Raw genomic sequence first — 12,987 nt, 5'->3', positions numbered from 1 at the left:
CTTGAATATGGACAAGAAATGTAAATACAACAGGCCAGTCATCTTTTGGATTAGGTTCAGTTACATGACAGAGGTGATGGGATAATCACTCCTGCTATTGTGTAAATCACTTGACATTATGTAAGCTTCACTTACAGTCAACTGGAGGGAGAATCTTCCACTGGCTTTGAGGAAGTAAACTACCTTAAGTGAGAGGGCCACATGCTAGAACCTGAGGGCTATCCTAAGAGCAAAGGAGGTCCCTGGCCAATAGCCAGTAAGAAAATGAAGACCTCAGTCCATAATGGCAAGGAACTCAGTGCTTTCTTGTAATAGAGTAAATTCCTAGTGATTTTCACTAGGTGGTAGAAATTAAAGCTCAGAAACTTAGCTTGGCTCCGTGATTATCTTATATAACCACTTTGTCATAATTTCCACCCATAAACCAAGAAGTTTGGCCTTAAAATTATGTTTGTTTCATACCCAGCAGGTAACACACAGGACACTCAATTCCATCAGGCACACAGAAGGCAGATAATCAGTAGGTCTTGCCTGTTCTCCACGAGGAGGAAATACCATGAAATATTTAAGGCAATCATAAAGAGAACACCCAGCAGGTGGACAACTGTGATTATTCACCTCATAAACCCCTCAGCAGGTGCCTGACAGCACCTGGGAGGAGGATGACATCACATTAAAGACATCCCTTTGCAGTTTCTATCAAAAGGAAGACCAACAGTTGCAAAACAGATTTCAAAATAAGGATTTTTCACTTGTCACATACCTTTGGGCAAAGTTTCTGAGGACTTCCTAGAAGTTATTATAAGAAAAAAATGACACAGAAATTAGAAATCTAGTCTACCTACATACTTGAACTGAACAGCTAAACCAAAGCTTGATAATTTATCTCTTATTAACGGAAAATAGCCACTAGCATCACAAATCCCCAATTGGCAAGCTTCCCATGCTTCTCAGATTGGAGAACAAAATACCAGACGCACACACCAGCAACCAGCAATCTGAAGAACCCACAAGATGATCCATTAGGCAAGTCACCCATAAGGTGCTGCTGAATAATTTAATTCATTAAATAGAGAATACCTCCCACCCAAGGGACACTGATTAGGAATATCTGTTAGGGCTTAGCATGAGCAAAAACTAAACTTATGTTTATTAAGCCTCAGAAATCTCTGAATTTATTTCCTTAACTAATAGAGAGAGTTTGAAACAACCCACAGGGTTAGTTTGAAATACAGGAATGTGAATAACTGGCTTTTTGCTGTATGTTATGAAGCTTTGTGGATTGCTTAGGACTTGACAGTACAACCAGCCCCTGAAGTTTGATTGTCCCCAGTGTTCCTAGTGATCTGGTCTCTGGATGTGTGGCCACTCTTGAGAAGACATAGGCCTATGTCCTGTTGGCCCCTATAGGGGAAGATTTGGTTACCACCTCTGCATAGTTTCCTAAGTATTTATACAAAACTTTATACAAAAGTTACAAGTGAAGTAGTAGGTCCAAGACTGCTCAGTTAGGTAGTAGAACAGAAATGACAGAAAGGCAGGTCTTTTGGCCACAAGTACAAGTGCGAAAGAGCAGGAACTTTATCGCCCAGGCTGTCCCTGAGCAGCCCTTGAACAGCTGATGGTCCTCACAAAAGGCCACTCAAGAGAAGGACACTGAGTTATAAACTGGAAAATTAACAGTATTTTGGTGTCCTATCTTAAATCATGTCCTAACCTACAAATGAAATAATCCTGTACTGTTTCTATTAGCTGAAAGTTGGTACATTTATAGTATGAAATCCCAAAGTAGTGACAATCAATTTTAGGGCATTCTATCCCATGTAGCTACATTTTTTGATGAACTGGGGCCCTCCACACTCAGTAAAGTGAATTTAAATTGCTAGAACAGCCAGAGACATTGAGAGATTTAGAATAAATAAGGATAACTGCATTTCTAGCAAGTTTAAATGCATTATGTAGACTTAGGCTGAGAAAACTTAGAGCAAAATAGGAAATGTGTTGAAAATGATTCTCCATGTTCTCTCTCTCAAATTTCTGTTACCCAATCAGAAAGTACAGTATTCTGGAAAGTCAGTGAAGGAAGCAAAACCATAAGCACTTTTCTAGTAGAGACAACAATCAATAGTTAATCCTGATTTTTCGCCAGTCATTGTTGCACACCTCTGTAACCCCAGCACTCTGGGAAGCCAAGGCAGGAGGATCACAAGTTAAGAGTCCCACCTGACCAACTTAGTGAGACCCTGTCTGGGCAGAGGGTGCACTGGGGATATAGTTTAGTGCAAAGTCTGTTGGTTCAATCCCAGTACAGTAACAGCAGCAATAACAACAACAAAAAAATCCTGAATTTTAAAATTATGTCCTAATTTTCTACCACTAATAAAAAAGTACAGATGCTCTTCAATTTTCATGGGGTTACATCCCTATAAACCCACATAAATTGAAAAATATCATAAATCCACATTTAATACATATAATCTACCAAACATAACAGTACAGCATAGCCTACCATAAATGTGCTCAAAACACTTAATTTGGTTTACAGTTGCACAAAGCTTGCAGTTAAATGCAAAGCTTGTTCATAACAAAGTGTTAAATATCTCATGTAGTTTATTGAATGCTGTATTGAAAAATGAAAAACAGGGTCTGGGGATTTAGCTCAGTGGTTCCGCCACCTGCCTTGCAAGCACAAGGACCCAAGTTCAATCCCCAGTCCCTAAAAAAGAAAAAGAAAAATGAAAAACAATAGCTGTGCACATATGCTTTTGCATCACTGTAAAGTTAAAACTTTTTGAACTGAGTCATCATAAGTCAGGAACTCTCTGTATTCAGTTATGATTGCTGGGAAGAAATGTGGACCCATGCATTATGTTAACCCGTGTCAAGAGATGTTCTAAACTTTCCAGAAGATAAGTGAGTTTTGAAAGTTGCTTTCTCTCTCTAAGACAATTTTAGAATCACTTTTATCTGTGGGGTGAAAGGTTAATGTGACTTTATTTTATTATGATTTGTTTTATCTTGAGGGAAATATTTAATTCATTAATAAAAAATATTTGCTGTGGTTGTCTTTATCTTATGATCTACATCATCTTACATCAGGCTTTGTGTCAAGAAGGTTTAAGCCTCCTACCCTCTTGGGAGAGCCCTGTGGCTCAGTCTGGAGTCTGTTTCACTCATTATTAATATAAACAGTTGACACCTGTCACTGAAGCAAAAACATATTTGAAAAGGAAGGAAGACTAAGCAGATATATGCTTGCCTGTATTGGTAAAATATATAACATATAACATACACCTCTGTAGTATACATCTACTAAATAATTGTATTAAGACAGAACAGTCTCTCTCTGTCTCTCTCCCATCTTCATCAACACTGATTCCTTTTCAAAAAAATTTTTTTTTCTCAGCATAAGAAGGTAAGTGTAAGGCAACTCTGCATTTCAGTACCATGCAAAGAGAACATGTACAAACCATGGTATAATGTGTCTTCTGATTTGCATTTTAAATCCAGCATTAATTCTGTGACAGACTGCAAGTATTTGAGTAGAAGGGCAGGAAATAATGAAGGTCTAAGTTTGTGCTTCATTTTGTCATAAGGAAATAAGTGGTTTCATAAAATAGTCACCATTTAAACTACCACAATTTAGTGTCTTCAGACAGTATTGCTTCAGCTACTGGATCAGGGCATGAAAATTTTATGCCAAACTCCACAAAAACAGCTGTTTTGTTTTGCTCAGATTTACATGTTGTTCTTTTTACAGATCAGCTGGGCAGGCTACCTTATTAGAATGCCTACAAGTGTGCAGGGAAATGTAAAATGGCTGTATCACTAATCAGGAGGAGATACAGTTAAAAGTCTGCTGTAGATGTAAGGATATGACATATTCAAGCTCATTATATTGTATTAACAAGAAGTATTTGTGAGATATAAACTGTGTTTGCTTGTTGTTTTTCATATAAAAGAAGAATAATGTTTGGACAAGAATTTTTATTCCCTGATAAAGGTAAAGATGCCTATAGTTTGTGAGACTCAGTGTGCAATTCTCCTAGGAATACATTCTAGAATAACTCTTACACTTGAGTACTCAGAGGAACGAACAAGAATATCCCTGGCAGTTACGTACATAACAGTAAAAAACTGAATCCAAATCTGAATCAGCAGCCTCGTGGATAAACAAACTGAAACTTACTCATACAATGGAATACCTAACAATGAAAACGAATGGATTACAAGTTTATACAACTCAGCCGCATGATATTGAGTGGAAAACAGTAAGCCACAGAAAAAGGCACACAATATTATTCATTTTATGTAAAGTTTACAGATATGCAAAGTTAACAATGTTGGGATAAATTCAGACATGTGCAATGAAACTGTCTAGAAAATCAAAGAAATGATAAATTCAAATTCAGTATATTGGTTGCCTCTGTGAGACAAAGAAAGATGAGATTAAGAATATAATACAAAGATCAAAAGTAATGATCTCTTTTTTTCTTAAACTGAGTCGTGGGTGCACTGGTATATACTGCATCATGTTCTGTTAAATCTTCATATATATTTTATAAACCAAGAAAAAGAGAAATAGTGTAACTGAACTTTTTTTTTTCCCTAGAATTGGATTCTCTTTATAGTCCAAAGATAAATGCAAAATAATACCGATTCATGCCAAATTTAATACTGTGATTAGGGAAGGAAAATTACTATTGTTTGCTGACATCTAAACAAATACATTGACTTTATAACAATGAATTTGCAGTTACTAGTTTTTTGAACAGCAAGTCTTTTTGGTTTGTTCAATTATTACTGGTGTTAGTAATAGAATAACTGAGACTATTTTTGATAAAATTGTATTATAGAAATATTTTCTTTAATATTCCAAGATCAAAGTAGAAACATAGCAAAGGCAAAAAAAAAATCATAAAATCAGACTTAACCCAAGCCCAATGTTAAGGACACAAACACTGACATCTGTAAATCACTTTCACTATTCCAGTCATAGGACCCAGATCATGTTTTTTTTCCCTTACTAGAAGAGAATCAGACACTTAGGACAATGAATTTTCCAAGAAGGTAATTCCATGTTCAGACTCACTACCTTAGAACTGAAAAGAGGTAGAGGGTGATCAGTATTAAGACAGCTAATAGGCCACCCTGGAAATACACCCAGCCCATGAATTCATGAAAGGAGTTCCAAAGTGGGAGCATCTATGCCTATTGCCCCAAAAGGAATAGAAAATGTATGGAAAATGTATCCAGGGGAAGAGAGGCATCAGGCAGTGCAGAGACATTGTCATTTTTGGGAATTTAACACTTCCCTGTACAGATCTGCAGCAATAACCTGACTGATGTTATAAATTAGACCCAGAACTCAGCCTCCCTGATCTCATCATATTATTTCAATGGACAAAAGAAGCAATGGACAAGGAAGCTGTCAATTTCTGTGAAATGGAGGTGATGACTCCTACCTTTTGGTGTTTTAGAGATTACACGTTCCATTGTTGTTATCATTAATCTGTATGATCATTCTAAAATATAGCTGCCTCTTCCTCAGTTTAGAACTCAATCATTGGTTCTTATAGTTCATGATAAACCCTCAAATCTCTTAACACAATTTTGAAAAGCTTTTGGCGATTGGGATCCCTGCTTCCTCTTCAGCCTCATCTCTTATGACCCTTCGATCACACTAAACTACCCCATTCTCCTACTGCCATGCCCCTCAGCTTTTCCTGAAACACACGTCCCCTCACTGTTTTTCATCAAAAATTCCTGCTACTCTTCAGAGGCAGGCATGGCAACTTAGAATGGGAAATTTTTTATTATATGTATTTTATATACACACATATTTCATAAGATCTATGTATCTAGATATATACTCAATGTATGTACGAGTATTTAATGTATATGTAGATATATGTGTGTATCTATATATTTATTTGTGTCTATATATAGAAGCATTTCACTGGCTCATGTGAATTCACTGTATACTTAATACTACCTTGGAATATCAATTTAAAAACTGTTTTTAATATATTCTACATATCAGCACAATGTACATATATAATTAACAATAAACAATAACATTAACCAATTTATGTTCCATGTTTTGAAAAATATGGCACTTATTATAACATCTGTTGGGAAATACTATGTTACATATTTTTTATAATATTTTATGGTTTAATATAAAGTATACCCCATCATAAATGCCAGGCTAAGGATAATTTTGCCACAAATCAGGGTAGAGACAGGAAGTTTTCTAATTGTCATTCGATAGTAGGCAATGCTAAAATCCAGATCACAGAGGAAGGATGATAAAGAACTGCTGAGTCTTCATGATGTCCCTATTTTGCTTCAACCAGCAAACCATCAACATTTTGAAAACCAAATCTATGACTGAAACCAGAGGATACCTCTTACCTCAGCATCAAACCTTGGGTCCTGGTAGGCATCACTGATATTCACAGGAAGACCCGTTGAAGCAACCAGCTCAGCAATGCTGTTATTTATTAGCCAGTCAGAATACGACGATTTCTCCATGCTTTCTTTGAAACTGTCAGAACACAAAGCAGGCAGAAAGAAAACAGAAATGTAAGTTTGTTTGAAATCAAATGCTATACAAGTACACTATAGCAGGATTATCTGGCCTCGTTAAGACAGATATTAGTCCCAGAACAATAGTGAGGTAATTATCAGTAGCTATTTCAAAATGACTTACCATTTTTGTAATGTAAAATACTCAAATCCATGAAGAGAAATAATAGACTATGGCCCAGAGAGTAACCCTAGGTTGTATATAGGTGCCAAAGCAGGCAAATATATAGAAGATAATCAGATAGTGACCAACAATGATGTAAGGACATCAACAGGGTGATTAATAATATTCCACTGAATTCCCCAGTCCCTTTAACTAAACAGACTAGATGTTTTGATATCAAGGAAAATGAAACCCAAGAATGGAAGATGTCAGGACATGGATTGAGAACTTACAAAATTTTAAATGTAGAAAAAGAGCACATTTAGACTATAACCAGTAATTATTTCAGTAACTGTTTTAGTATCTGAGTGTTTTTATAGTCTGAGTAATAAAAGTACATTTTCTTATAAAGTCTCACTTAAAAGTCTGTTTTAATGTTACTGTCCACTAATATTAATAATGTAAACTCTACCCATATTTAATTTTTAACAAGAAATTTTATGCCAAATGGTTTTTGTGAACTTTCCCTTGTATCACCTTGCATGGCAGAAATTAAATTTATATAAATGCTATAAGAATTAGTCATACTGAGCCAGATAAGGAGATAGCTATGGTGATTGCCTCTGATTTGGTGCTGAAGAAAACAGTTACCACGAGGCAGAGGTGAAAGATAAAGTCTCATATGGGAGGAAAAATGAAAAGATAATCCAGCTGGACTAAAATCTAGTGTGTAGGGTGCGGGATGGGGGAAACAGATCTACATTTGAGTCATGGCACTCCACCTCCAACCTCTCACCACATAGACACTATCCTGGGGAAAGATCAATCAGAAGGAAGAAGCAAGTTGGCCCTTCAGTGACAGTCTGGAGGATCGAATAAAAGTCACAGTCATGCTGTTCTCCCCAACACTCATGATGAAGTTAGACAATTCCAACCAAGGGACTCAAAGAAGCTGAAAACAAAATGGGATAAAATTTAATTTCCATGCACCAATGCACCCACCTCCAGGGCTGGCAGGAAGAGAACCAGGCACCAGGAACAGAAAGTTGCCTTAACTTGGACATTAATAAAAATAAAAATGATAAGCTCACTATTTCTTCCAAATATAGATTAAAAAAAGGCTTACAGAACACCAATTAACTCCAATAAAAAAAGTTCCTCAGGACATTTCACAATCAAAGTACCAAATGTCCACCAAAAAGACAGAATCTTTAAATCTGACCAAGGAAAGCAAAAAATCACATATAAAGGTAAATCCATCAAGATTTCAGTTGACTTCTCAATACAAACTTTAAAGGCCAGAAGAACTTGGAGTAAAGGGTTCCAAGCCCTAAGAAATAAACAATTTCCAACCTGGACCAACATATCCTGCAAAACTATCTTTCAAAATTGTTGGAGAGATACGGACATTCCATGACAAAGAACACCTTCAGAAATACATTTTACTAAGTTAGCTCTCTTAAAAAATACACAAGAATATCCTACACAGAAACAATGAAGCCATCAAAGCAAACAAAAAAAAAAATCAGAGTGAATAATCAAGCAAGTCAAGTAGTTAAAAAGGAAAAGTAAAGGAATTCACAACAGATAAAGAACACAATGGGGCCGGGGATTTAGCTCAGTGGTTCCACCACCTGCCTTGCAAGCACAAGGACCCAAATTTGATCCCTGGTTAAAAAAAAAAAAACAAAAAACACAATGATAGGAAAAATGGAATACTCTTCAGTAATAATTCTCAATGTAAATGGCCTCAACTCCTCAATTAAAAGACTGAGATAGACAAACAAACAAACAAACACAGAATCCAACAGTCTGCTGCATTCAAGAAACTTATCTATTCCAAAAATAAATTCATAACTAAAAATCAAAGGATGGAAAAAAAACATTTCATGAAGCAAGGCCCCACAAGCAATCAGGGGTAGCAACTTTACTCTCAAAATAAACTTCAAGCTACAATTGATCAGAAGTGGCAAAGAAGGTCACTACATATTAGTTAAGGGATTGGCTCAGCAAGAAGAGCTAACAATTGTAAATACTTATGTAGAATATTGGGGCACCTAACTTCATAAAACAAACATTGATAGATATAAAAAATCAAATGAACTGCAACACAATCATAATGGGTAACCTCAATATTACATTTCCACAAAGAGATAAATTGACTAAACAAAAAATCAACAAAGATATATCAGAGCTCAACCACACCTTCAGACAAATGGCCTTAATAGTTATCTTCAAAGTATTCTACCCTACCACAACACAATATACATTTTTCTTAGCAGCACATGGAATTATCTTACAAACAGACCACATACTCATCCACAAAGTCTGTTTAAATAAATACAAAAGAATTGAACTCATTCCATGCATACTATCAGATCATTGTGTACTAAAACTAGAAATCAACCACAAAAGAAACCACAGAAAATGTGTAAGTACCTGGATACTAAATAACACTCTCTTGAATGCACCATGGGTCACAGAAGAAATTAAACAATTTCTAGAGCCAATCAACAATGGCAGTAAAACACAACAGAGCCTCTGGGATACAAGGAAAGCAGTCTAAGAGGGAAGTTTATTGCAATCATTGCTCATATTAGAAAAAGAGCAAGCTCAAATGACCTAATAAAGAGCCTAAAGATATTTGAAAAATACAGTCAAGGCACAAACCTAGTTTAAGGAGGGAACTCATATAGATCAGATTAGAAATTAAAGAAATTGAGACAAAAAATAATACAAAGAATCGATAAATTGAAGAGTTAGTTCTTTGAAAGAATAAACAGAACAGATAAACCCTTACCCATACTTATCAAAAGGAGAGAAAAGATTCATATTAATGCAATTAGAAATTAAAAAGGCAAAATCATAACAAAACACTACCAAATCCAGAAGATCTTTAGTAGCTACTGTGAAATATTATACTTCAACAAATTGGAGAATATTGAAGAAATGGATAGCTTCCTAGGCACATATGAATTACCAAAACTAAATCAAGAATGCATAAAAATTGTGAATAAACCAATAACAAACAATGAAATTTAAGCAGTAATACCAACTAAGAAAAGTCCAGAGTCTGATGGACCCACCACTGAATTCAATAAGAACTTCAAGGAAGTCATAATAGTAATACTACTCAAACTCTTTAATGAAACAAGGAGGGACTGATACTTCCACCTTCTTTCCGGAAGCCAACCTCACTCTGATTCCAAAACCAGACAAGAACCACACTATGAAAGAAAACCACAGGCCAATCCCTTTAATAAACATAGATGCAAAAATCTTCAAAAAGATACTGGCAAATAGAATTCAATCAACCATCTAAAGGATCATACAACATGACCTAGTAGGTTTCATCCCAGGGATGTAAGACTAATTTAACATACACAATTCAATAAATGTGATATAACATATAACAAAAGAAAGCACAAAAATCACACAATCGTACCAATAGATGCAGAAAAAGCTTTTGACAAAATCCAACAATATTTATGAAAAAAATCCTGAAGAAAATAGTTACAGAAGAATATTATCTCAATCTGACAAAAGGCATTCATGACATACCAATAGCTAACATCATAATAAATGGGGAGACAATGAAAGCTTTCCCTTTAAACTCAGGGACAAGACAAGGGTATTCACCGTCATCACTCATGTTCAGTACTTGAAACATTAGCCAGAACAATGAGGCAAGAAAAAGAAATAAAAAGGATATGCACAGGAAATGAAGAAATCGTATTATCATTATTTGCAGGTAACATAGTGCTCCTTTATATAGCCCAAAGACTTCTAAAACTAATAACCAGCAAGGTAGCAGGATACAAAATCAATACACAAAGATTAATAGCATTCTTGTACACCAGTAATAAGCTTCTGAGAAAGAAATTAGAAAAATAATACCATTTTCAATACCATCAAGAAAAATTAAACACTGTGTTTAGGAATTAATCTAGCCAAGGAAGTGAAAGACTTCTCTAATGAAAAATAGAGAACTCAGAAAAAACAGAGTGAAGAGAGCATCAGAAAATGGAAAGTTTTTCCCTGTTCTTGGAAATCCTTAACCAATATTGTCAAAATGATCATAGTTCCAAAACTGATATACAGATTTAATGCAATCCCAATAAAAATACCAATGACATTCCTCAAAGAACTAGAAAAAACAATCCTAAAATTCATATGAGATAAGAAGATACCCAGAATAGCAACAGCAATCCTGGGTAACAAGAGCACAGCGGGAGGCATCACAACCACAGATTTGAAGTTATATCACAAAGCTACTGTGATAAAAACAGAATGGTACTGCCACAAAAACAGATATGTGGATCAGTGGAACAGAACGGAGGATGTGGAAGCAACCCCAGGCACATTCACTCATCTGATTTTTGACAAAGGGACCAAAAAAATATGCTGGGGGAAAGATAGCCTTTTTAGCAAATGGCGCTAGGAAAACTATCTGTCCACATGGAGAAGAATAAATCCATACCTGTGCTGCTCACCATGTTTTAAACTAAAATAAAAATGAATCAAATATCTAAATATTAAAACAGAAATACTTTACCTGTTTGGAGATACAGTAGGTAGAACTCTTGAAATCACAGGTGTAGGTAAGGACATTCTGAACAGAATTCCAATTGCATAAAAAATGTTAAGAGTCAACAAATGGAATTATATCAAACTGAAAGGCTTCTACACAGCAAAGAAAACAACCAACAGAATAAAGAGACAACCTACTGAATAGGAAAAAAAATCTTTTGCCAGTTACATCTCCTACAGAGAACTATCATCTAGAATATAGACAGAACTCAAAAATATTAGGCCCTCCAAAAACAAAAAACCCAATCAAAATACAAACAACTGAAATGAACCCACACTTCTCTGAAGTACAAATGGCCAATAAATACACGAAAAAATTGTGCCACATTTCTGGACATTAGAGAAATGTCAATTAAAACAACAATGTTATTTCACCTTACTTCAAAAAGAATGGCTATCATCAAGGAATCAAATAATACCTGTGTCTGATAAATTCAACATATATTTGTGATATCATTCATCCCTTACATATTATAATATTAATAGCACATAAACTTATTCTCTATGAATCTTCAGCTAAAAATGAAACTTTTAATAAAAAGCTGAGTCTTGTACTTCTCAGATGGTGCCTAAATCAAAGAAGTACAGACATTGAGTACTTCAAGAAAGAGACAAAACTTTATTTTCTTAAACAAAGCAAAACAAATCTATTTTCTCCTTGCTATTTTATACCTGTGAAAAGTGAAATTTAAGTGGTGCTGTAGTGAAAGCCAAATATAGAAAGAAACATGATAATACTCCTGATATGAGGATCTAAGTTAATGAAATAATTACTAAGCAAATAAAAACGTATTGACTAAATTCCAGCATTTCTTGTAGGGATTATCTGGCCTGTCAGTTAATTCTGTGCTGCCTGTATATTGTAACTCACACTGTAAGTTTTAAAGTATCCTGTGATCAAGCAGTCTGGAAGGTGCTGACCTAGCACATACTGTGGAGTGTGAGGTGGGAAGAAGAGCTGCTAGGGACCCTGAAGTCCAGGGAAGAATCTGAGACCTGGTGCAGGAGGAGGTAAAAAAGCAGGGGCTGGGAACCAAGGAAAGAGCCAATTTTACCAGTAAGTTAAAAAAATCTTTAAGATGAGTCTTTCAGGATGAGCAAGAAGAGTTAATAAAAAGAGATTGTGGGGGTGAGGAAAAAATCAGAAGGACCAAAACAAATGCAGCAGGGTTCATGGGTATCTGCTTAGGAGAATGAATAATCATATAAGGAATATAGGAATGAGAGGGAAAGGAGGTCAGGGCTTTGACCAAGTTGCTGAGAGAGACCTTTGATATAAACAGTGGGAACCTGTTTTAAGATTACTGAGCAGCAGAATGTAGGAGCTGTAATTTCAGAATGCTTAATCCAGTGACAATGAGTAAAAAGATCTAGTACTTCACACCAAAGAAACTATTCGGTATTTCAGTTAAAGAAATCTCTGTATGAGCATTAAAAATAGGGAATCTTAAAATAAAACTAAAAAGGAAAGTAAAAGAGAAAAGGCAATGATGTAGGATTTAAATAATCCTTAATTCTGGAGATGAAAATGGTCCCTGAACATATTTAAATTGCTTCTCGCTCTTATAGTCTTATCTTATTCTTTTCTTCATTATTTAGAGAATACTTTATTAGTTTCTGTAATCAAACCCACGTAGATATGACTTTACATATTTAGTACGCTGTGTTACCCCTGTACACATGGAAAAAAAATAAAAAATAAA

At 35.3% G+C, this 12,987-nt stretch overlaps 1 protein-coding gene across 5 annotated transcripts in view; it reads right to left on the bottom strand.

Moving 5' to 3' along the window:
* LOC104850230 (dual 3',5'-cyclic-AMP and -GMP phosphodiesterase 11A) overlaps nt 1-12,987 on the bottom strand; it is a 355,951-nt gene that overhangs the window by 186,833 nt on the left and 156,131 nt on the right. For all 5 annotated transcript variants that reach the window (XM_010607069.3, XM_010607064.3, XM_010607068.3 and 2 more), the window contains one exon: nt 6,418-6,550. In XM_010607069.3, the coding sequence (XP_010605371.1) occupies nt 6,418-6,550 (133 nt within the window). The remainder of the gene's footprint in view (nt 1-6,417; nt 6,551-12,987) is intronic.

The sequence above is a fragment of the Fukomys damarensis genome, unplaced genomic scaffold, assembly GCF_012274545.1.
Source record: "Fukomys damarensis isolate Sample0158 unplaced genomic scaffold, DMR_v1.0_HiC HiC_scaffold_26, whole genome shotgun sequence".
Lineage (NCBI taxonomy): Eukaryota > Metazoa > Chordata > Mammalia > Rodentia > Bathyergidae > Fukomys > Fukomys damarensis.
The sequence above is the reverse complement of the archived record's forward strand: the minus strand, read 5'-3'. Positions and strand labels throughout refer to the sequence as shown.